Source organism: Anser brachyrhynchus (genome assembly GCF_964034855.1).
Source record: "Anser brachyrhynchus genome assembly, chromosome: 8".
In the NCBI taxonomy this organism is placed as follows: Eukaryota; Metazoa; Chordata; class Aves; order Anseriformes; family Anatidae; genus Anser; species Anser brachyrhynchus.
This window is the reverse complement of record NC_137702.1, coordinates 9,345,476-9,370,212: the sequence shown is the minus strand read 5'-3', so window position 1 is coordinate 9,370,212 and position 24,737 is coordinate 9,345,476. Positions and strand designations below refer to the sequence as shown.

At 41.9% G+C, this 24,737-nt stretch overlaps 1 protein-coding gene across 8 annotated transcripts; it reads right to left on the bottom strand.

Moving 5' to 3' along the window:
- Positions 1-1,010: 1,010 nt before the first annotated feature.
- Positions 1,011-24,737, bottom strand: MKNK1 (MAPK interacting serine/threonine kinase 1). Of its 8 annotated transcripts, none has more exons than XM_080602729.1 (15): positions 23,252-23,304; positions 22,216-22,387; positions 18,602-18,708; positions 18,413-18,492; positions 15,011-15,109; positions 14,093-14,190; positions 12,602-12,681; positions 11,103-11,176; positions 9,341-9,445; positions 6,236-6,291; positions 5,578-5,673; positions 5,119-5,313; positions 4,395-4,559; positions 3,740-3,783; positions 1,011-2,813 (listed from the first exon to the last, which is right to left on the bottom strand). In XM_080602729.1, the coding sequence occupies exons 4-15, from the start codon at positions 18,447-18,449 to the stop codon at positions 2,585-2,587; spliced, it is 1,278 nt and encodes a 425-aa protein (XP_080458855.1). In that variant the 5' UTR covers positions 18,450-18,492; positions 18,602-18,708; positions 22,216-22,387; positions 23,252-23,304; the 3' UTR covers positions 1,011-2,584. The 8 variants fall into 8 exon arrangements, with proteins under 8 accessions (XP_080458855.1, XP_080458856.1, XP_080458857.1 ...); XM_080602730.1 differs by lacking the exon at positions 23,252-23,304 and adding an exon at positions 18,874-19,014 and having other exon boundaries at positions 22,216-22,349; XM_080602731.1 differs by lacking the exon at positions 18,413-18,492 and having other exon boundaries at positions 23,252-23,313.

Sequence of the window (24,737 nt, the reverse complement as noted above, 5' to 3'; positions counted from 1 at the left end):
AAGGCAGCTGAGAGCACCACAAGAGCCAGATGGGGCTGCAAGCCATCAGGCAAGAGGCTCAGCACTTCCAGCATTTCACACACCAGTGCTTAAAATCCTTTGCACAGCACACATCAATAGCTGAAGCGTTCTCTTCACACAGAAGGCTTCAAGCCCAGAGGAGCACTTGCTCGCCCGGAAACGGTATCACTCAGACCTGCCTTTCTGCGGCTGTGAAGGGATGAGGAGTCTCCTCTATACAGGGCAATTCCACTAGCCAAAGGCAATGGCAAAAATATCCCCAAACTAATGTTCTCTTTGGACATTTCAACCTCTTCTCCCATGCTCTCTTTTGTAAAAGGAAAGAGAATCTGGCCAGCAAGCAAGTTTTTTCCTCCGTGTGCATTCACACACATGGGATTCACTTTCCATGATGGGTTTTAGAAAGGGGAACAAGGGCTCATAACAGGTCACCCAAGCACAGCAGCTTCAGTTTTTGAACCAACTCACTCTCTCTGGGGCTACCTCTACCAGCAGTGAGTAGCACCAGGTGCAGAGCAGAGCCCACAAAGGACCACTTACCAAGTTATTACCAGACCTTCAGCACAGTTAATGTCCCCACTTCACAGCTCCATGCTAACGCTCGTGCTTCAGGTTCAGGAGCCTGATGGGCTTCAGGGCTCCATACAAGAGTATTTTGCATCGCACCACCACTCCTGGACAAACTTCAGTATTTTTGCTTACACAAATCAAAAGGGAAGAACACAAAATGTAACTGGGCAGAGGAGTTCCTAAGCTCACTGGCCCTCAGTTATCTGATCTCTTATGAAGGTCAGAAGGATCACAGCCAAACAAAGCTGAGATCACAAGAGCTCCAGAGACGAAGAAAACAAGAGTCACAGAAGTGAAAAGTATACTTGATCTTCAGAATGTGTCTTAAACCCAGCAATGCAGAGAATTAAGCAAGTAATTCCTAATTTTGTATCATCAATAAATCAAGAGCAAAAAACACACAAAAACCATCAAAGTTGTTAAATCCATAACTTAAAATATTTTAATAAAAACAAAGCAAAATACATTTCATAATCCATCCACTGGCACAATGTATAAAATCTTTTAAATAAGAACAACTTTAATATTAGTCACAAAATACAGCATGTTGTATAAAAATAGCTTGTACGCACACTGATAAAATATAATGTAAAACTGCTCTGAACAGCCCATGCAAAGACATTCAGCCTTGACTTCTCTATTTCCAAGCACGTGTCGGATCAGCCACTTCACTCCTTCTCATTCACCTTGTGAGTGTTTTGTGCTGGCACTGGGGGCCCTCCTCCTACCCCTCTCCACGCCACGCACGATGCCCCAGCAAATGTTTTCAGCAATGGCTGGCAAGGTTAAGGTGCATCATGTCAGGCATCTAGCCCAATTATCACAGCTTATGCTTCTGAAAGTGCTCCACAGCCACGTCCTTCTCAATGGACACCTCACCTTGGTCACTCAAAATCCTCAGCTTTTCAGCCAGTACCCATCCAAATTACTCCCGACCCCGGTGCATCACAGTACTGAAGCTGGAACCTGAAATCCAGCCACCCAGCCTGAGGTGACTACAGGAGGCAGAATGCCACAGCTACAGCACTGTTTTTGCACAAACGTACCTTTGCATTTGATAATCCTAAATTATTCACACACCAAAGTTCACTCAAGCTTGTCCATTCACATTAACTCCAGGTAACACATACAAAAGGATTTGAAGGAATATGAGTTTCCAGAAAGGAAGGTATAACTGAGGATAGCATTAACACAGAAAAAACACAGACATTAAATATGAACTTGTCTGTTATACTTCAGTTATCAGACTTGAGAGTATAACTGTAAGAGAAGGGGGCACTGGACAAAAAGAACTGGGATGATATGAAGTACACTGTAGTTAAGAACAAGACATCAGAAAAAGAATAAAATACCCCCAACATTTGTCCCATATGCTGATACAAACTACCAATAGGATAAAAAAGCAACAAATTCCTCCTTATCTGTGCAAGCCCAAGAGACCCACGCACCTTTGCAGTATCATCCACATAAAATTTAAGCCCACTGAAGGTATGGAGACAGAGATCCATCCAGTCACCTTCATTTCCTGAGTCTACAGATAGAGAGTAGGGCACTGTTGGTTGAAAACAGTCCCTGCTGCTGACACTAACAGCAGCACCTTGCAAGATCTGCCAGCAAAGAGTGCAGCCATAGATATGTAAACTTTATGCTCTGCCAGGCAAAGCAAGAAAGTATTTCTCCTCCCAATGTTTTCAAGTTTGAAATTTAAAGTGTGTTCTTCTAAGAAGAAAATATGAAAGGTTTGTGATTTATCACCTCAGATAATACAGCAGCAAACCCATCTTCTCTAGCTTAAAAAGATCAGTTAAATTATCTTAATGCACCAAATCTGACAGGCAAAAACACTCCCATAAAAAGCTATCCCCTTAAAGTCACAAAGCACATCACAAGAGCAAGCTTCTAATCAGAGCCAGAAGCAGAGATGCTTTTACCAGTACCGAAAATCCACGTAAGAAAACAGGCTGATCTTGCCAATCCATAACAGGAAGGAAGTTTAAAAGGCTTTATGGGGAACTGGCTGAAAGTCACTGTTTTTGGTGGCGTGCGTCAGTGCTCTGCGCTTGGCGAGGCGGGATTTGGATGGAGGAGAAAGCTTCATGGAGCACACAGCATGGGCAACGCTCTCCTGCTCTGCGCTGAGCTCGTTCTCGTGTTGAGACAACTGGCGGTTAAGGGCTATAGCCTCAGCAGCAAAAAGCGTCAGGTCTTTTGTGCTGCTGTTCCTTTCGAGGGAAAAGGAGAAAGCAGTTACAACACATGCAAAGAGTCACTTGAGCTGGTTACCCTCAGAGAAGAACATGCATTTCCAGGCAGTTTTCTTTCTCTTATCAAAATACTGACAGAGCAGGCAAAATGACCAGTTAATGCTTGCATCTCTCCTTGTTGTGACAGCCAGCAATACATAACAAAAAACACACAGACTTTGCAACCAGCTACAGCTCTAGTCCTCAGTCTGCCAAGGACTCCCCCTGTAAAGCCAGGTAGCCACCTGAGACACCGTGCTTCAGTTTCTACACGTTAAAAAAGGACAAGCATGCGGGGCAATGTTGTCTTTCTTCAGAGAACTGCAGTCCCACTAAAATTGCACACCTGGCTTCAGGAAACGCATTTCTGAGGGCATGAAGAACCTGGAATCACCAGCAGCAGACGTGGTAATAGAAACAGATGTGTGACTCAGACCCTCTGGCATACAAACTCTGCCATCCGCTTTAAATGAATCTTGCCCTGCTCACAGTTAAATTGCTACTGTGATTACCACCAACTTCAATGGAAGTCAGATGCGAGTCTGCACATATGATGATTATTCACCCATCAAAATGTAGACTCTTTGGATAACACATGCCTTTATGCCTCTTTCCCCCTCCTGGGCAGCAAACTGCCAAAACCATCATTATTTCCAGTCTAAGATTAGCCATGCTCCACAGGAAATGCCTTTCCCACAAACAAGCAAGATCAGATTATAAAGAAAAATCACAGCTTTAATATTTCTGATGCTCTTAACAAAATGAGTGCTGCCACATTTATGAAGTAGCACCATTAACCAGGGATCTTATCCCTGATTTGTCACCTCCTATCTCTCCCCATTCATTCAGTAACAATTCTTGACCAGGCTTATAGACATCAATAGATATTAAGAAAAAAAGATTACCTTTGAAGAACTTGAGGGGTAGGTAATCCCCTTTCAGGAGCTTCCTAGAAGAAGCAGTTAAGAAAAGTTGGTTATGTGTTAGTAGCTGGGAACCAAGCTTCTAATGATTAAAAATCATGCGACTCCCCCAGATTTACAACTAATGGATACTGCATATTAACTACTTTGCTCTGGGTTTACAAATCACTGTTGACATATTCCTAAGCCATCTTTCCCCTCACAAGAAGATTCCACCGTTTGCAGGTATAACACTGAAGCTTGGGAAGCTCTCCACAGGATATATCTGTTCTTTCCTGAACTGGGAACTAAAGCAAAAGGTGATACTGATGTTCTTTTAAAACCACATCTAGTAGTGTTCTGCATTACTGTATTAAAAAGTAACATCATAATGTGTGCGCTGCAGTGCCTGGTATCCACAAGACAGCCATTTAAAACACATAAAGCGATAATTAAAAAAAATACTTAAAGCTTGACAGAGTCATCCAAATATTTACCACACAGAGCTTCAGGAAGAATAAAGCCACTGGAAATAATTTAATCAAAATATGAGCATTAAAGCATGCAATATCTTTACTAAATGTTTAGAGGGAGGGAGCAGCTTGTTTACGACTCATGAAGAAAATAACCCTTAAAAATGGTAACTGGGAATACGTACTCCTTGAACCCATGAATGTTGCAGAACTTGAGCAGCACTAAGTCGCTCTTTGGCATCACGAACCAACAACTTTGAGATGAGATCTTTGGCCTCGGAGGATATATGTGACCAGTCCTTGTCAGGAAATTCATACTTGCCTTCCTGAATGCTCTCAAAAAGCTTGTTCTGGGAAAAGAGAAAAATTAATTTAAATGGCAACTAGAATGCAACCAGATGTCTTCTCGGGTGGCCTTCTTCTTACTCAAATGTATCCACCTAACGTGGTGGGTGATAGCTGAAACCATGCAGTCTCCTTACTGAGCCAATGGAGAGTGAAAGGCAGCTCCACAGTGACTCAGCACATCCTCAGATGACCGTGATACACTGACTGCTGACAACTCTCTCCCCCCACAGAAACAGCGAAGTCAATGTACTCAGTTTTAAGAAAGAATACACTCAGGCCCTGGATGGAGACTCTCCTGGAGCTCAACGTCCACCTCTGGGCAACCTGCTCCAGTGCCTCACCACCCTGTGAGTGAAGAATTTCCTCCTAACCTCTAATCTACATCTCCCCTCCTTTAGTTTAAAGCCATACTGGCATTAATTCTCAGCAATGGCTTATCTCCCCACGTATCTGGTTCCGTTACACACACAACCCTTCAGTGCTGGCATTACGGCTAGTCTTACACCCTACATTCATGAGGCAAAGTGCACTCCCTCAAGCGTGCCCAGTACATGCAGTCACCTGGCAAACTCTGCAGACTTCTCCTCTGTCCCAGCCACAGTCCGTGCCACAGTTGCCCACAAAAGGCGGGTAACCACTGAGCATGATGTACAGAATCACTCCCAGGCTCCAAAGATCACACCGCTTGTCATAGAACGTGGCCTCCTCCGTGAAGACTTCAACCACTTCGGGTGCCATGTATTCTGCCGATCCACACTAGAAAGCCAAATTCAAGCAAATTTTCAAAGGGAGGGTTGAATCAAGACAAAACTCAAAGGTGGTTTTTGTTGTTGTCAGTGGTGGTGGTTTTGTTTCTTTTTTTTTTAATCATTCTCCTTTCTTTACATATGCCTGTTTTAAATGAACTATCCACACCACTCGGTGTAGACGTAGTAACGCTTTTGCAAGCTCTCCTCTGGAGATGCAAAAATTGTTTTATGGGGGAATGGGAGAAGCACGAAGCCAAAATAGGTCTCTTACCGGCGTTGTTAATTCTGGAGTAGTGATTGGAGTACATGCACTATTCAGCTTCACTCCACTACCAAGATCAAAGTCACATATTTTTACTGGTGATACCTAAAACATTAAAAGATTCAGAAGACTAGGATTAATGCAGTATGTGTGAACACAGCACCACATGGAAAAACTTAGGATAGAAGGCAAGATGTTCTGCAGCAGCAGGACTAGTGAAACCCACTCTCTTACAGGTATATTCTACCCCTTGCATTTACCTCATCTGCCCCAGCTGCTCCCACATCCCACCATCTAACCCTGTTACCTTGTTTTTCTACTTGGTTGGCTCCACACTGGAGCAGTTTGGGAACTATACATAACGTGACCAACAGGAATGCAGATGTTGCTTGTCCATCTGGGTACTGCCTCAGTACAGATGATGCTAAGCTGTAATTGCCATGCCCGCTCTGAAAACAGCTGGCTTTTTACCATCTAGCCAGATGCTCGCATTTTTACAGCTCACAGAAGAACTCAGCATCTATCAGGCTTATTTGTGTTAAATTTAGTTGAGATTCACTAATTGATTCGGAAGTCTTCAAGAAGAGAACAGACAGAATGCAAGCACTGAATTTGGAAACTAAGTTAAAAAAATAGACTTCAGAAAGTTAGAAGACCAGAATAGCACCTTTTCTGGAGATTCGCACAGGATGTTTTCAGGCTTCAGATCCCTGTGAGCAATACCTAAACAAGAGCACAAATGTTTGTTACAGAAAACACTCTCCTGTGTTACTTCTCATTACTTCTCTGTATTAGAAAGTGGTGCGGAAAATATTCTAGGCCTGAGTTTACACACACACACACACCCTGTAATGATAGAGCAAATAACTGAATTGCAATGCTTATTTGTAAAAAGTAACCATTGCATCCTGCTATGCCTTTATCACCCTTAAAAGTACCTAAGTGTCAATCAAGCAAATAAGAACCTGGTAACACTGGAACATTTTGGCTTACCCTAAAAGTATATCTATGCTAATTAAAAATAGCTTATTAAGATGACTTGACCTGTAGGAATGTTTTCTTGTGTGCATAATTTAGTCAAGAGATTTCTGTACCTTCTACAGGAAGGTCCTTCCTTCCAGAGGGATCATTTGATAACTTACTGACCTCCTACCAGTACAGACAGAACCTGAGAAGCACTTCCCAGAAGAAAACACTGAGCTCCCAGATGAAAATATAACCCCTTTAACAGCCACGTGCAGCTACATATCGATTTCTGAGGCAAAAATAAAACTAAAGGTTTTGGTGTGAGATGCAGAAGAAAAGGCTAAAGGAGAACAACCAATGGGCTCCTTAATTCATTCAATGGCTACCACAAAAGGCAGACCCAGCTGGGAAACACAAAGTATTCATCTGCACAATTCACAGGCGATGGTGGTTCTTTGTGGTCAAAGCGGTTCTTCAATTGCCTAAACACACATTGCTGGAAGTTCTCCACTTAATACAATCAAACAAGATCGGAAGGCAGAAGAAAATGAGCAGCAAAAATAAAATCAAACGAGCAATTTGACTGTTAACTGCACTCTAGTCTTGCTTAAAAAACCTGCTACTCCAAGCACAGTTGCTACTACACTATAGCATGAGGTAAGTATTGTAGCAAGGTATCCCACCAATTTCTAGTTAAGGTTCCAATCTTCTTCAGCATGAACCACAAGACATGACTTAAAATACAACATTAGTATCATAGCATAGAACTGATCAAAGGAATCAGCTTTCATAATGATGCAGTTCACATTGTTTGTGCATGGAAGAGGGGAAACACGACAAACATCCATCAGGATGGCCCATGCTGACATTTACAGCAAGGCTGAAGAACTCCCAGCAGTTAGCTTGGCTTGCAATATGAAATCTAACAGCGCTTTTTTGTATTAGAGTTTGAATTCAAATGTCTGATTATATAAGGTTTTATTTTGCGGTCACACACAGAGCTGAGAAAAGAAAACAACTGCCTTTAAACACTCCTCCAGTGGATTATTAGCAATAAAGCACACATACCCCAAGTGGGTGTAAGGCAGTATTATCATCCAGCTGAGTTTTAAACTACTACTAGCAAAAGAATGAGTTGTCCTCATTCAAATTTTTATTATTTTTTTTAAAGCATCTAGCTGTAGCACTTCACTGCTAAGCTGTGCAATAAAACTGCTTTAATTTCCTGTTTACTTTAGTGTTCTGTATGCTACTTACTAATTATTTTAATGTGACACGGAAGAACCATAAAGAGAACAATAAAATGAAAGGGCATGTTGCAGCAGCTGATTCTGCAAGACATCCCCACTGTAGCAATTCACAGCAACTGGCAAGAAAGAAAGTATATTGCTGCTCTAAAGCCATTTTAATGAATCACACCCCTTTTGTTTGGGGGAATGGGGAATCAAAACCAAATGCTCTGAGAGAAGTGCAAGAAGATACTAGCTGAGTAGATGTTAAGCATGCTTGAACAGCATTCCTAGACTTTCAGTTGTTACGCCGCCTCTTATAGCACTAAAGCACTGAATATCCGTTTCTCCACACGTCCGACCTAAGTTTCCTGTTTCTTATTCACCCTATAACTCAAAGTCAAAATCTTCTAAACATGGGTGTTCAAAGACTACATTTTCTACAGGTTTAAAACTCCAGGCTACAGAGATTACCAAAATTCCTAATCTAAATGAAGTTTTTTCCCCACATTGAAATTAACTTCTGCTATCATAGTCATAACATGCGACAAGATCCATATTCCTCAGTTCTACCACTTTATTCCTTATGCATTACTACGCCTCTCTTTTTGACAGGTTCAACCTATCAAAGTATAAATACTGTGATTCCAATTCCTCAAGCATGCGAGCAGTCCTGTGACTTTAAAGTAAAGCCTACAACTAAATATTTTATTGAACTGAAGCCAGTATTCAACAATTTAGACAGCAAGCAGACCTGCTGACGACCTGTAAAACCTGTCTAATAAAAATGGCAAAATGAACAGAGTTTATCAAAATAAACAATAAACATAGCCTTCAATTATACGTCATTTTATTCAGAGGTAGTCACTGTAATGAAATGAAAGCAAACATTAAGTAAATCTGCTTAATCTATGCAGCACCAGATATCTGGACATATATCTACCACATCCCACTTGAACACATACCCTAAGATGACCACAATGCACACAGACATTTTGAAATGAAACAAGAGTACTCCAAAGTAGAAAAACCAGGAGGAAAACATTTTAAAGCAAAAGAACTCTTCACAAACACAACTACTTTTGAATCTGAGCATATCCCTAATGAAATGAGAACACCTCCAAACAAGGACTATGGTTCACTTGTAGGTCCCTCACTCAACAGTAGGGACCCAAATGTGGAGACCAAAAGCTAATACAGAGGACTTGTAACCAGCAGAAACTCAGGGTAAACACAGAAAAGCATCCCTGTAGATCTGAAAGAGGAGGAGATTAAAAAGAAAATCAGCTCCCTTTTGAGTAATCTTTATATGTGACTTAGGTAACATGAACAAGCAAAGAGTTCAACCCTAATGGTAATTCTCCCTGGTTGCTCATTTAACTTTTATTCTTCAAAAGGCTATACCATCTTAACACATTATGAAAACATAGAGGAAAACATTATAAGTCATAAGTCATCTGACATGGCTGGAAACAGAAATGCTAGCTAAGTTAAAGCTGGCCACTTACAGATAAAACGAGTTTCATATCCTAAATGCACAATATCCACTAGTGAAAATGGAGACGGCCTTCTCTTACCTTTTGTATGAAGAAAATCTAGAGCTGAGGCAATATCTCGCACTACTTTGCTAGCTTCTCGTTCGTTGAAGTGCTTCCGCTTTTGGATATGGGCCAGGATGGAGCCTGCAAGAGTAACAGGTGGAAGAGAGAACCTTAGTACAAATGCTGCTTGAGCTGAGAAAATACTGTGAATAGAGGGGTAAAATACAACTGCCATTACTGGTCTGCAGTAGAAGGAAAACCAACCTCAGTATGAACAGGGCCAGAGAGAAACCATTTAGAAAAGTTACTTTTTGTCTCAACACCATCAAAATGAATAGACATTCTACCTTTAAATATCCAATTTCCACTGACATCAAGGTAAGGCTCACACAGTAACTTCAGGCAAAACTTGCCCAGGGGTGTGACATCTGAAAAGAACTCAGCTATGAGCATACTGAAAGATTGGTAACTTGGTCAGAGCACCATTGGTATCTCTTTAAGAAAGAATAAATATAAGGATAAAAACCTGCCTTTAAGTGAATTCCATCAATCTTCTCAAAACATTAAAAAAAAGTCTTTAAGATCTACCTACACGTAATCCACAGAGATCCAACCACATTAAATAGCCTCACTACTGTCTTCCATTTTCTTACCCAGAGAGCTACGTTTATGACAGCAATCAGGCAGAAAATTTCAAGAGGTAACTGACATTCGTGATTAGCTCTGAATACAGTAAACATTTTATATCTCAGGTGATTTCATTTTTAATCTTAAATTCTAGATGTGGAAGGAAACCTGCCATACTCTGTTGTGAGATGTCTTATCCTTATGCCATCAGTGCTGCCGCCACTCCTCCACAGTGAGGAATCAGACAGGAAAAAGGAAAGATGTTTGCTGGCAGAGACAGACAGAACAAAGGATGGACGAAAAAACTCTTCAGATGTGCTTTGAAATAGTGTTTTAGATGCCCGGAGGAAGGCCAATCTGGATCGGATTATCAGATCTCAAAGACACAAGGCTTCCCTTGCTGATGACACCACTTTTGAGCTTAACAGAGATTTCGTAAGGGCACAGAGTTCGAAGGATTTTCCTGGTATAGTTGTTCTTTACAGCCTTAGGAAGTAGTAACAGTTCTTGAATGTGCCCACAGATTTTGCAGAAAACAGGTCTGAGCCACCTGACGTGCTCATTTCACTAAGCAGGTTTACTTCACAATAAACCTTCTGAATACAGCTGATGTTCCAGACTCCCTCAGGTAAGAATTATATCAATGAAAACATATTATACAGACCTTATACTCAGCACTCACAGAAAAATCCTACAAACAGAAACAACAGTAGGGCACTCCTGCCATGGTTGTTACCACCTCTTCAGCATTCCTCAGAAACTGAAGTGTCATCCAGCATCTCCCAAAATCCACTTCAGAGAAAAAAAGAGGAACACTACTAAATTGTGCAAGTTCAGTATACTAAGCTAAATTTTAACACTTTTGCTGTCAAAAAGGTACCTTGCCTGAAGGTACACTGAGCACAGCTCTGCTTTAGTAGAGCTGGTTTTTCCATCACTTAGTTATAAGGGATTGCAACAGCACAACCACAACCATCCATATGCTATTTTCTTTTTTTGCAAACACAGGTATCTCTAAAGAATGGCCATAATTTAAGCTTTGTACATACTCTGATGCTTCTTTGTGTTAAATTGTCAACCATTTACAGCAAGCTCTTCATTTTCCTTTAAAACACTGACACAAACAGGACAACATGACTCAATGAGCAAAGGCACAGTTACTGTACAGTACCTCCTCGCAGCTTCTCAAAGACAAGGTAGTATCTTGCATCATCTTCAAAAAATTCTATTAATTCCAAGATGTTCCTTTAAAAAAAAATACAAGAATGAAGCACAGCATAAAGAGAGCAATGAAGGGTTTCACTATGGATAATCAGGAAGTGCCAGAAGTAGCCAAAAATAAAAGTATTAATTACACAAGTTGCTTTGGTTGCCTGTAGCATTAAAATCACATTTCCAATTCACACTGAAATTTAAGCAGTGTAAACAGGCCAAGCACCAAAATTTTCATCAGACAGGATTGTGAATGACTTCTGCTACTGCTCTATTGAGGGGAAGATAACTGATGATAATAGGCTGTATTCAGTCATTTGGAATAGTGCGTTTGTGCTGAAGGCAAGAGCAAAAAAATAATTAAATTGGCATTCTTTCTCTCTGGAAATCACAAGGCAGAACACACAGGGATTGGAGGAGACAGGCATCTGTCAGCATGACATTAAGTTTGGTTCACAACTTGCCATTTTCAGACTAACTTCTGTTTCGCTAGCATAGTCTTTGCAGTGCAACACATATACCCCAGGTTGCCTTCAGAACGTCCAACCTTGAAGTTAGATTTCTTCAAAACTTACAGAAAATACAAAATCTGAATTATGCATGTGCTCATGAGAACTGCAGTTTTAAAATCAGTTATGCACTGGATGACCTTATGCTCTTAACCGCGCACAGGACGAATATTAATCTGCTTTTTCTATAGCACAACTTAAACCCATGACTTGGGTGAACAAGCTTGTTTTTAGATTACCTTTAAGCATCACAATAAAAAATAAAAGTTTAATGTGAGCTACACAACTGTACTACAGATAACAGCTGCAGTATGTATTCTAACAATTACAGAACAAAGACATCTAAAGGAGTAGTTTCAGAATTGGCTTAAACTGGTCACAGAGCATGCTGCCACTGGCGGCACAGGCTCTCCCTCCTTTTCGGACTTGAGTGGCAGCTTTAAATTTGCTTTATCCTCTGGCTGCGTGAAGTCAGCACACTCATCCAAATGAAAACTAAATTAGCTTTTAGCTCATCTAAGAGTTCCTGTGCAAAAGCAGAAGGACTGACACAAAGAGGGGGAAAAAACACACATTAAGAAAGGAAGGGCAAGACTGTTGCATTCAACAGCAGCTTTAACCAGATTGGCTTTTGCCAATGGTGAAATCACAGGGGAAGCACCAAAGTGTTAATTCCTTATTTGGACAAAAGCCATACATCATTGAAGCACAGTCAGACTACACTGACATGGACGTTGATCAAGTTATATGACTTAATTTGTAGACTTTTCCCTAAACTTCCCAGGTAAGAGGAAATTCTCATTTTGAGCAGGTCAAGTCTAAATTTCAACTGGTTTTAAGGAGACTACTGCAAAGTTCCTAACCAGATCGCATAGAAAGAGGTTTAAATTAAAAATAAATAAATAAAAACCTCAAGATACTTTAAATAAACAGGAAACTCTATACTTACTTGTTACCCTGGCACTGGTACAGTGTTTCTATTTCACGAAAAACCCGACTCCTACTGTGGCCAGCATTTTTTTCAATGATCTGTGGAAAGAGACAGAGCTCGTATTTGAAAAATTACTGCAGCAACTGCACACGTGGGTCTAGAATTGGATAACTGATCTAGAACCTGAATCTCATCTACGTCCACCAGAGAGAGATACTCCACATTTGTCTGTCTGTTGAACTTCTCCTCTGTCATCTACTGACAGTGTCAGCAGTGTTTTGGAAAGCATTCAAAGCCCAGGAGAAATGAGAACAGGAAGAGAAGAAAGGAACTAAATCCACATGTTACCACAGTAACTGAGCAGTTACCAGAAGCTTTTTCTTGCATCATTTTTAACTCTGAAGTGCAGAAAAGGATATCCTTTTAAGTTCTAGCAAAAATAGATTTGAGTCATAACAGACACTGAACAGTGAAAAAGACGACATTCATCGTTATAGGCATTTAACTAAAAAATAGTAAATTTGCTGCAGAAAGAGACATTGGTTCATGCTGCAAATTTCACAGAGATCCAGCAGCAGGACCTAATGTATTAAAGCGGATATACACGGAACCTCAAAGCCCTTCTGCACTGCCATCAGAAGTCACCTGCCTTCACACACTCCTCAGAATGAAAGAGGGCAAGGACAAGGGCTTTCCGCAGAGGCTGAGACTGAAAGACTGCTACGTGAACTGAAAGCTCATGACATTACTGCAAATACTCCCACCACCCCTATTTGGGATCGATTTATCATTTTTACAGCCAGATCTCTCCAGTATCTGAACCTGCCTAACTCAAAAAGTAGCTGTTTATTTCAGACTATAGACTTCAACAATTTCACAAACAAAGTTATAGCATCTTCAGGACGAGGTTTTCAAAGAAGATTAAAATTTTGTGACTATGTTTTTTGCAGAAGAATCAAGCATAAAGTTTTTCTATTACTACTTGTGCTTTTAATTAAATGGGGAGACTCATGACAATCACAAATCTGTAAATGAGCCCTAACAACCAATATAATAGCATTACAGAAAATTCACCCTTATCAAAAAATAAAATACAGTTTTACATAAAAAATATTTGCTGTTCAGACAGCATCATTCTCAAAAGTCTGCATTACTTGGTAGGCCATCCTAGATAATGACTCTGCCTCTTCTGACATAAGACGAGATAAAAACAGGTAGGACTACAATCAAATCAGAACAGGATAGAAAAGCAAGCCCCGAGATCAAACCGTTACACCATCATTTACTGTCTGGGACTTTTATCTGCAGCAGATATTCCAGTTTACTCCAGAGGCACAAGACTCAGAATGACAGATCTATCAATGGTTATAAAGCAGGCTCATTTCAAGCATCAAGAATTTTCTAAAAGCTTTTGCTATTACACACTCTATTACAGGTTTTCACTGAGATACTAGGAATGAAAAAAACATGTTACAGGAAGAAGTGACGCTGCTTTTAATCTGTACTTACTTTTACTGCATATTCTTTCCCAGTTTGGAGGCTGACAGCACCCTGAACTTTTGCATATGCTCCCTCACCAAGAAGCTCAGCAGTCAGCTTGTACAAATCTGTCAAAGAAATCCAGCAGACAGGACACATTAGCCAAAGCATTTCAGTGAATAACATCAAGATGAGCTATTTATCTGATGAGCATCCGTCACATGACAGCAACTGAGAAAATTCCCTTGGCAATGAAGACAGAAAATAGATTTATGCAGTATGAAAGTAGATGTGCCAGACTTAAGTATGCTTCATTTTTCACTTTTTTTCCCCTCCTCAAGTTCCAAGCAAATTTAAAGCAGATTTACCTCATCCCAGCAGCAAAATTACAAGTTTGTTCGTACAGGCAACATTTTATCTCACCGACTGCTAGGATCGCATCCACCTTCCCTGTCTTCATTTAAAACTCAGAACTGATTTTGTTCACGCAGAAGGCATTTCCCTCCTTGATCAGAAAATGCCTACCACACAAGATTTACTTGCAGATACAGTGTTTTGAGTATAATTAAAATTTTAAGGCTTAACTCCAGAGGACAGCTACAATCGTGATTTGCTATCTACCTTAAAATGCTACCTACCCACTAAGAAGTTTTGTACTGACCAAGTTTTGTCTCACTGAACTGTATTCTACTGACAACGTCAGTATTTGTGCTCACATCTAGTCAGTCAAAACAGTGTTCCTATTAAAAAAATCAAGCATGAATTGGATGCATAGATTTCACACCTACCAGAAAAAAAAAGTGACCAAAGACTAAAACATTGCAGATAAAGAAATACAGAAATGTTGACTTATAATGTTCGCCAAAAAGTAACGTTTAGCTATTAAAATTGTGAACAACAGAGAGAAGATGGACCGTTATAATTAAAAGCTCAGAAATTGCCACCAACCTTCAAATTTCCCAGGGACATGATCTGTGGCTCGGGTTCTTTTTTTCTTTTTTCTTTTCCCACCATCAGCTATGGGAAGAGGCTGACTGCTGACCATCTCTGTGTGTCAGAACATAAAGGCGCCTTTAACACACAATTGATTACTTCAGGAGAAAAATGAACACACACTCACGCATTTATGTCCTTAAGCTATCCAACAGTCTCCCTGCTTCTTCGTCACAGGCTGACATCTCTCCCCCAAAACAACAGAGGAAAGCTAAAAAGACAATTTGGGTGCTGATTATCAGCTTTTGGTAGGCTTGATAAAAAAAAATGTAAGCACAGAAGGAAAATAATTATGAATCTGTTGTGAATTTTCCTCTCACAGCACACTAAAGCAAAGCACAGGAACAACCTCACCAACAACCACCAAGAGCTGCCCTTAACATAACGCATGCCCTGAATTGTTGAACAGCCCAGGTTGGAAGGCTGAAGACAGGATGTTCAGCCCTCCTAAGGGTGCCAGGCGTTCAGCTGTGCTACTGTTCTACAGACCTTTTCAAGTCAGCTTAAAAAAAAAAAAAGTGAGCTCCCAAACAGAAGGAAGGTGGGGAACGGGAAGGGTTTTGTTTAATTACATCTCAAACAAACCAGCAAAACAAAGCAACCGCAGGACTTACCAGGTCAGAGGAGCAATCTAGGTCAGTTCACGCTGACAACAGGCCAGCAACACATTTCTCATAGGACCATGACGTCCCTTTCTAAACCTGAGATCAGCGGATAACTTATGCTCCAAAATGAGCAGTGTTTGTAGCATCTAGATTTTTCTTTTTCTTGCATTACCAGCTGCAGATATTACAACAGCTTAGTCAGAGGTAACAATTCACTGATGCAAGATAATGTGGCAGAAAAAGAAAAAACAGCCTCTTATAATTACAGAAGGCCTAAGAAAAAGCAGCGCCATACACCTTCGCTGACAGAGGCTCCTTCATACAGCTAACCCATCTCCAAAAAGAAATGATTCCACAGGGCACTCACACAAGCATTTCTCCATAACTTCAGTAATATCCTGCCAAGTTGGTGCTAACAGTTGAAAATCATGGCTCAAATTCTTTATGGCAGTAGCGAAGCACTGCTAAAATGTTATATAGCCAGTGGGATTTCTAAATTCACTAATAAAGATCTTGTATTACAGAAAAAACTAAATCCCCAGAAGTAGTATAATTATGAAAACACTGGCAATGACACCAGAGCAAGCCCTAAAAACAACAATTTTTGTGGCAATTCTCCTTTAACAGAGAGCCTTTTTGAATATTTTTTTTTCTTTAACTTCGTAACTGTTTTTCTACCTTTCACTGTTTCCAAGGTACTCTTACAACACAGAAATTCTGAGGCAGAAAATATTACACAACAATCTACCAATACATGAAATACAACAAAGCAAAGAAAAAGGGCTTTTCTTGTCAATATCTGTCAGTAATAGCTCTTATGAAAGTCACTTAGAACTTATACGCTGTCTCAAACAGACGTGCTATTTTGAAAGCCCTCTCTCTTACTGAGACACTTGAAAATGCATCACTCAAAGCCACAATCATCTATTCAAGACAACAGTAAATCCTAATTTTCAAGTCTTAAGCAGAACGCACTAAGAGATCATCACAAAGGAAGACAAATGCAAGTCCTGAAACACAATAAGAAATATACAGGCATACATTTTACCTACTTCTGAAGAAACAGGTTTTTAACTCAAACTGATGTTTATACAGCTTTACTTTTAACATAAAGTTAAAGCTAGCCTTTGACAGCAAGTCCCAGCTCTCGCTGACTTCAATTCATCCTGTATTAGAAATTATTCTGAGCTGGGATCAAAACCACACACATGAAGCTGCTCAGAGTTAAGAGCTGGTCTTCTTGAAGGAGGTGCTCGATCTCCAGAAAGTGTTAAACAAGTCATTTTATTGACTCGTCAAGGGTCTGGTCATTAAGTCATACCTAGAGAGGTTCTATTGCATTTCAAATGTTAAATTGATTCAGAACTTTTAAAGGAAACTAGAAACAAGGAAAAAACCAAGAGACAAATCCTGCCCCTTAGCAAAACTGACATCTTTCTACACGACCATCTCCTGTACCCTGCCAGTTGGCTATGGTATTTACATTGGTGTTTAATAGCTCACTGCATTATTTCAATTCCCTTTAGTCTGACTCAATTCCTAAATTACAGCGAACCGCTTCCTTGAAACCAGGAAGTTCAATAGTCATCTTTACAGAAACCAAATTACTGAAAAGCTGATGTTTTTAACCTATAGTCTAGACCAAATTTGCTATCAGACATGCATGAAATGTTTGCTAATTAGATTTTTTTTTTACCCTTCCGTTCTGCTATTTCACATCATTGTGTAGTTTACTTCTCTGTCAAAACAGCTTTTCCTTTAAAGATATCGTAGCTTCTCATTATTCAGTTTGTTGTAAGGTACTAGTCCTAAGCTTAACGACTGGAATGACAAAAAAATTCCTTTTAAATCGGGCAAACGCTTTAGGAGTCCTTCAAGCTTTCAGAGCAACGTGTTTCTGTGACCGTATACCACAGAGTTTCTGATGACACTGGAAGACAGCGTGCCTCAGCCATCCAAGCACCGCTCGGGTGCTTTGCATGCTGCATGACTACCTCTTGTGACAAGGACACTTGGTGCTCTCAGGAAACTCACCCTGCCAGACAGAAAGCTCAGACTGGACGAACTGCTCTGGAGGGGAACAGCCCACAGATACATCAGGTCGGAGAGGAACACTTCACTCTGTCATTTAAAGGTCATTTCACAACGTGGCCCGAAGCGTTGAACCCCTGCTTCCAACAAACCAACCTGTCCACCCACCTTGTAATCTATTCTGGCTGAGTGCTGGGAGGTGAGAGTGGAACAGCATTTGGCGTTTAGAGCGGACTAGTCGAACCTTTGATAAAGAACACTTCTCACATCCCTCTCAACCATAAGAGAGTCAAACTGCTCTCTAAGAGACTACAGTCCAACTGACAGCCTGACAAAAGCTGAAGAAATAGGCAACAGTTCAAATTCCGATCTGTCCTTCTCTTCCAGACAGGTCAGGATTACTGCTCACAGGATAACACAACCCAGCAAAATCCATACTGCGAGGAAAAGAAAAAAAGAGTAAGTTTGTCTTAACTGCAACCTTGTTGAAGTCCTGCATGTTGTTATCATCATCATTCAGTGTTGAGGTAATATTTAACATACGCATTATTCAGAGCCTTGTGTGGGAAGGCGATAGTTACAGCCTTTTCCTTTCGCAATTGTGGCATCTACAGCTATGTTCAAAAGGATGAACAAAAGCACTTATCGTAAGGAAGACTCACAAATGATGACAAGTGAAGAACAACAAAAAAGAAATCACAAGTTTCACTGCATCCATTACCTTTCATCTTGCTTCCGAAAACTCCATACACAAACATGCCAAAATCCACTGTCCAAAAGTAACTCCTCTCTCATTCTAATCTGCTTTCCCAAAGGAAGGAAGGGTGTATTTTAAAACCAAGCATACGCATGTGCAGGAAGCATTTGAAGAACACAATGCGGATGCCTTGTTCTATTAAGAAGCAGATACCTTGTTTGTGCGTTTGAATTCAAAGAGAGGAAGCAGCTTAAGCAGAGAGTCCAAGCACTACCACCTGCTTCAGAACTGGGTCTTGCTTGAGCCGGGCTGTTCTGTAGCTGAAAAGGAACACAGTCACACATTCAAAAATCACAGAAATATTGTTATATACGTTAGGGTAGTGCCCAGAGTCTCAAGAGATTGCAAGAACCTATTGTGCTGGGCTACATGGGAACACAGCAAGTGCACACCCCCGCATTAAAAAATTTATAAGCCATACGTACAGAATGCAAAACAGCATTATTTCCAGTGCTCCAGACAATTTCGGCTGAAGAATAGACCCCCTTGTTAGTCTTGCAAAAACAGCAGAGGGATTTGTGGTGTTTATTAGTTCTTGCTGTTATAACTTCGGAGAACTATAACAGCTTTAGGAATAAAATACAGAATTACTCTTAATGGACAAGAAGGATCACACTCCTAACCTACATCAACAGTCTCTCAAGACCCAGCACCACAGCTACAGCTGTAATAGTCCCTGTGGTAACCAAGTTAACACCTATCTTAAAATTTGTCTTGTGAAAGCAGCCAAATAGATAGATAGATCTCCAATAGATCAGATACACAAGTAAGACGACATTCAGCTGTGCAAGATGCTGAGAACAGATACCACTAGTACTGACTTCACTCATAGAAAGTGGCAAGCAGGACAGCGATTTTCAAGTAACGCCATCTGAAGGAAAGAATTGGCGGTCTTCTGCGGATTCACAGAGGATGGCCGAAGCCCTGAATTCAACAAAGAAAAATTCAAAGTTGATGTGCTGGCTCAAGATGCTTTCAGACCACTGAGATGGTACCTAAAGCAGACGCAGTTACAAAAATATTATGATCCCACCGATACTACAAAGACTTTTTATTCAGGCCAAATAAAAGCCCACTGAGGTCCCTGATGAAGCTTCTCCAATTGAGATTTGAAAATATTACGTTGACTAACTGAATAACAGACAAGTCTGCACCTTCTGAACAGCACCCAGCTCCTTTGTTAATAAACACTCCTTTTCAAAGTCAATGTTTACACGTTCAACCAGTTACTGACAGATTCAATAAAACAGCCATGAGTAAGTTCCTTGATTCCACAAGCATGACACACCTGTCACTCTCAGACTTCAAATGTGAAAGTGTGTACTCAAAACTCTTTAAAAAAAAGTTAACCCGCCTTAAAGTTTCAAGCATCCAGCATTTTGGGCAAAGAAACTGAATGGAAACAGACTTCAGTTACATTTTCCTGCCAATTCAGTTCCTCACGTCATTCTTGGACATTCCCTTCCCCTGCAACACTGATTCCTCTAGACGTGGCTCATAATGAAGCACGTCTGACTCAGCAGGTGCTGATCCTGCCAAGACCTGGCCAGCTGCAGGAAGCTCAGAAAAAAAATTCAAAGACACCTTTATGAAGTGATTACATAGTGATTAATGGTGCTTGTAACATTACAGGTCAAGAGGTACAGTTTGAAGAGGAAGGATGCCCAATTCTTTAGGACAGCCCTGTGTCAAATCAAGAGGCAGGTTATTTTAATATTCGTTAATATTCGTGCATTAAGAAAGAATATTCATTTCAAACTCTCAGTAGTAAGCATTCCTACAGGTCATTCATCTCTATAGTAGTTTGCCATAGTTCATTCTTAGCTATCAAAGTTAGCTTCTTGTGTCACCCACTCGAAAACTTTTAATGTAATTTAAGTCATCAATCTGAATTCTCCATGACAAAGGAGGAACTTAAAAACATCCCAACGCCTTCTCAATAACATACAGGAGCATTAACATTTTAAAACGAACACCCTGAAGTCCACAGGAAGCCTGAGTGATCTGATTTCATGAAAGAGCAAATCTGAGAAAACTTCTAAGTTTTGCCTTACTGCAGGCATTACTGTACCACCTACACGCAGTTACAGCTCACACTACCCTTCTAAAATCCTTCAGTCTGAAGGTTACAGCAATCTTTTTCTCTGCTTCCATCCTTCTCTTTGTGATTCCTTTCTGTCTCGCTTTCGGAAGACCAGAGTCACCTTATCTTCTGCGCATGCAAGTTGCAGAGCCTAACACTTCGTGCTCTCAGTTAAGCACTTCCCTTGCCAACTACGCATGGGGTTTCCGAGGTTCTGAGCGAAACCCTCCAGCAATGGGTGGATCTCACTTTGCAGGATAGCACAATGTTACTTCATATAGTTTCCTTCTACCCTAATTTATTATTTCACCATTACTGGGGGAGGAAGGAGAACCTTAATGGAACAGAGAGCATTCCTTTCCCCCTCCTGTGGGGAGAAAATAGCACATTTTAGTACTCATTCTGTAGAAAAGAGGTCTTCTGATGAGATCTGTCTCTGTCTACAATAGAGACACGTGCATTTCTTTAAAAGCATTAGCTGTCGGTCAGAGTAACAGAAAAAACATATTATCCCACTGGACAGATACACGGGGATATAAGGCTGACCCTGCAATGAGTTAATAGGGGAGGACAGCAAATCAATCTTAAGTTGGCTTTAAAATGCACTGTAATCTTTTCTGCTGCTTGTTCTAGAACAACCTGCCTCTGAGGCAGCCGCGTGGATAAAAGGATATAATAGGTCATAATATTTCATCAGACTAACGAGTAAACATAAATGGTAAGCTTTGCCTGGGACAACATGACATACACACTGGTTAGAGCACTAAAGACCATCTTCCTTCCTTCCACATAGAGCAGCACAGCCAAACAAGATAGTTAATGCTACTGACGGCTGACAGACAATTCATATTTAACAGCTTCTATCACAGTGCAGAAGAAATTTAGCTGCAAAATTATTTTAAACTCCAGATCATACATATTCTAAATGAGAAAAGTCCTTGTAATAGTACTTTGACTGAACTACTCAAAGCTTCTCTAACCCCTAGAGCAGTTTTAAATTAAGGAGATATATAGGGCAAGTAAGTTCTGAGGGCCACTTACGAAACAGTAAGCTGCTTACCCTCTTCCACGTCTGATGGCATCAAGAACTCTCAGAGGACTCTCTCTGCATCACCAATTAGCTCCTCTAACCCCACTCAGCTCCCTTGCTAGTTTTCAAGCGTAAGCCAAAGAGAGTAACTTCTTAGAAGACAGCTTTCCATTTTGTACAAACGCAAGGCAAGCATTTCCTGCTATTACTCAACACCTCACAACTGATCAGATAAGGACTTTTCGCACTAGAAAAAAGACTACGCAAAATACTCACTCCCCTACTATCAAGCAGCCTTTTCTGGAGAGGATAATTAACTAAAAAGTGTTTTTAAAGTCTGAAACAAGAGTAGGCTCCGCTCTACTTTCACCTAAAATTAATAGTCGTCGAACTCACTGAATTTTCACACTGGATATCACAAATTAATTATTTTTAGTCTGTTTTAACATCTTCCTACCAGGAAAGGTACCAGAAGGTGGAAGGAAATTCCTCACATAACTAAATAAAATCTTTGAAAGCATTAAAGAATAATTCTGCAGCATTCATATCATGAAATAACATTACGGTTGACAATACCCAACTTCAAGAGACTCGAGTGTCCAAGGCACCCAAATCCACTTTAAACAGAAGGCTGCCAATAGCATAAAAAATTACCTTTGGGACCGCAGTGGAAGAGGTTCAGCTCCACTGGCGTATTTTGTCTTGCTTCCATCCAGCATCTGGAAGGCATGGAGAGCGGCTTTGTTTGGAAAAGAAGCCAAACTGTATACCTTCGAAGTTACCCGAGCATATGCCAGACCTTCCAAGCAAACCGTGGAGCATTACTCTGTATGGGGAAAAAAAAAAAACCAACGATTTTTTATATGCAGTGAGCTCATAAAAGAAGGGAAAAAAAACACCCCAATTGGTGGTTTATCTTTAAACAAACCTGACACTTTGCAAACAAGTGCCAACACCGTCAGGGGAACGAGCTAACTTTTGGCTATCACGCACAGCGCTGAAGCCAGCAGCAGAGTTGCCACGGGGGCCGTATTACTGCCCGGTGACCACTCTAACTGCTTCACAAGGTCACCCCAGTGAGAACAACAGATACAACGGAGGTAAAACACAGGTTAAAATGAGGTTTTTAGTGTTCCTAGGGGCTCACAGTTCTCGGCATTGTAAGACAGAGGAAAAAGACAAGAACTAGAGGACTCCTTGTGATCATCCCTATCTAAGAACAGCTTATTTGCCTTTATCCGTTCTCCCTCCAGAGACATCCTTGGCAGAGAGCAGCCATCGGAGGAGCTCACAGCCCTGCCACACTTTGTTAGAAGAAGCCCTACGCAGGGAACACAGCAGTTTAAGCCCTGGGGAAGGAGCATCTCCGAGCAACAGCCCGCTCCCAAGCGACTCCCGGAGAGAGAAAGGGCCCGGACCCCCGAGGCTCGCGGGGAGCGGCGGGCACCCCACCGCCCTCCTGCCATCCCCGGCCGGGCTCCGCGGCTGGCACCCCGCGGGGCTCTCTGCATCTCCCCCTCCTCACGCTCCGTGCCACAAGCGGGACGCACAGCGGGGAGGAGAACCGGAGAACCGCGCCGGCTCTGGCGGGCAGGGACCGCTCGTCCCTCAGCCTTCCCCTCCCGCACCTTCCTCCCCTCAGCCGGTCCGCGCTGCGGGCAGCGCCCGGCCGCGTCCCCGCCGCCCTCACCTCCATGGCGGCCGGCAGCCTCCCGCGGCGGGGGCGGCGCTGCGCCGCCGGCCCGCCCGCTGAGGGGAAGGGGCCGGGCGCAGGCGCAGCGCTGGCCCGCGGGGGTTGTGCCCCTCACAGCTAGGGGAGGGGGGATGCGGGCTGCTGCCGGCCAATTTGAGGCTTGAGGTGGTTTCTGAGGGAGGGTGTGCGCTTGAGCGTGTCCTCATGGCGGCAGGAGAGCGCCCGCAGGGTCAGGAGGGTTTTGTGGGGGCCCTCAGGTGTAGCCTGAGGGGGAGGTGGCTGCCATGTTGCGCAGCTGCTTCGCCCTTCTGGGCTGAGGTGAGGTGGCCGCCATCTTGTGCCATGGCCCCTCACCTGGCCTGGAGGTGAGGGGGACACTCAGTTACATCCCTGCCATCCGTTCCCCTGCGGCCCCAGTGCCCGTGTCATCAGTGCCCAAGCTGAGGGGAGAGCCAGCCATTCTCCACGTGTCTCAGCTCTGGGCAAGCCTGTTCTTTTCCAGCCAGATCAGCCGAGACATCATGAGAAGGTGGCTGGGGCGGTAGACATGTCTTCCCTGAAGTGCGTTCAGTAATGAGAAGACCCAATTTACAGCCCTGTTACAGCTCCTCCAGGACGACTGCAAGGTGGATCTGGACCACTCATGACTGTGTAACAGTCATACCAAGAACTGGTGGTGGAAAAACAGGAATGAGCAATGAAACAACATTCAGCATGTTGCTAAGACAATACCTTCACAGGAAACACTTTAGTGAATTCAAGAATGCCAGAGAGGCTTCATGTGTTAGGGCTCCACCAAATATTTGCTCTTATGAAGTGTTAGGGCACAGGAGGGATGATAACAATAACTTTCTAGAAACTTCTTTATTTGGGATTTTTTGTTTTGTTTCAGCTTTCCCACAGAGTTGAAACTGTTGTCTAAGTTCATTTCCTTGCCTACTTTCTTTGTCCTGTGCTCCCCACAAGCATCTTACATAGGCCATTGATTTTTCACAGGTTTTCAGTTTAGCCTCAGGTTCAAGTTATGGGCCTGCATATCTCAGCAGTCTCTCAGGCAACAAGCAGAAAGGTTCTTCTTTGTTTGCCTTTGGAACAGCATGGCTAGAGCAGAGGGGTTGGGGTTTTGCCTCCTGACACCCAGCAAGCCAGATACACCTTGAAGCAGATCAGACTAAGACGAACGTAAGGAAAAAGTACAGTTATAACAACCAGGAGCTAGGGATAAACCTAATAACTCTGGGAAGCACAGAATGAAAGCCTTATGGTAGGCTAGAATTTCAAAGGGACTTTGCGAAATCATTGCTGTACACTTGAACTGCCCCTGCAGTTGCCAGACGCAAACAACTCCTCAAAATCTTATCTGTATTCTAGCTTCATTTGCTCACACCCCTTTGGGGATAAACAACAGTCTTTCTATGTTAGGATTTTTTCATTTTTTCACATTCTCTTGAATAGTTTAGCTAGAAGCCTTATTTTCTCCAGC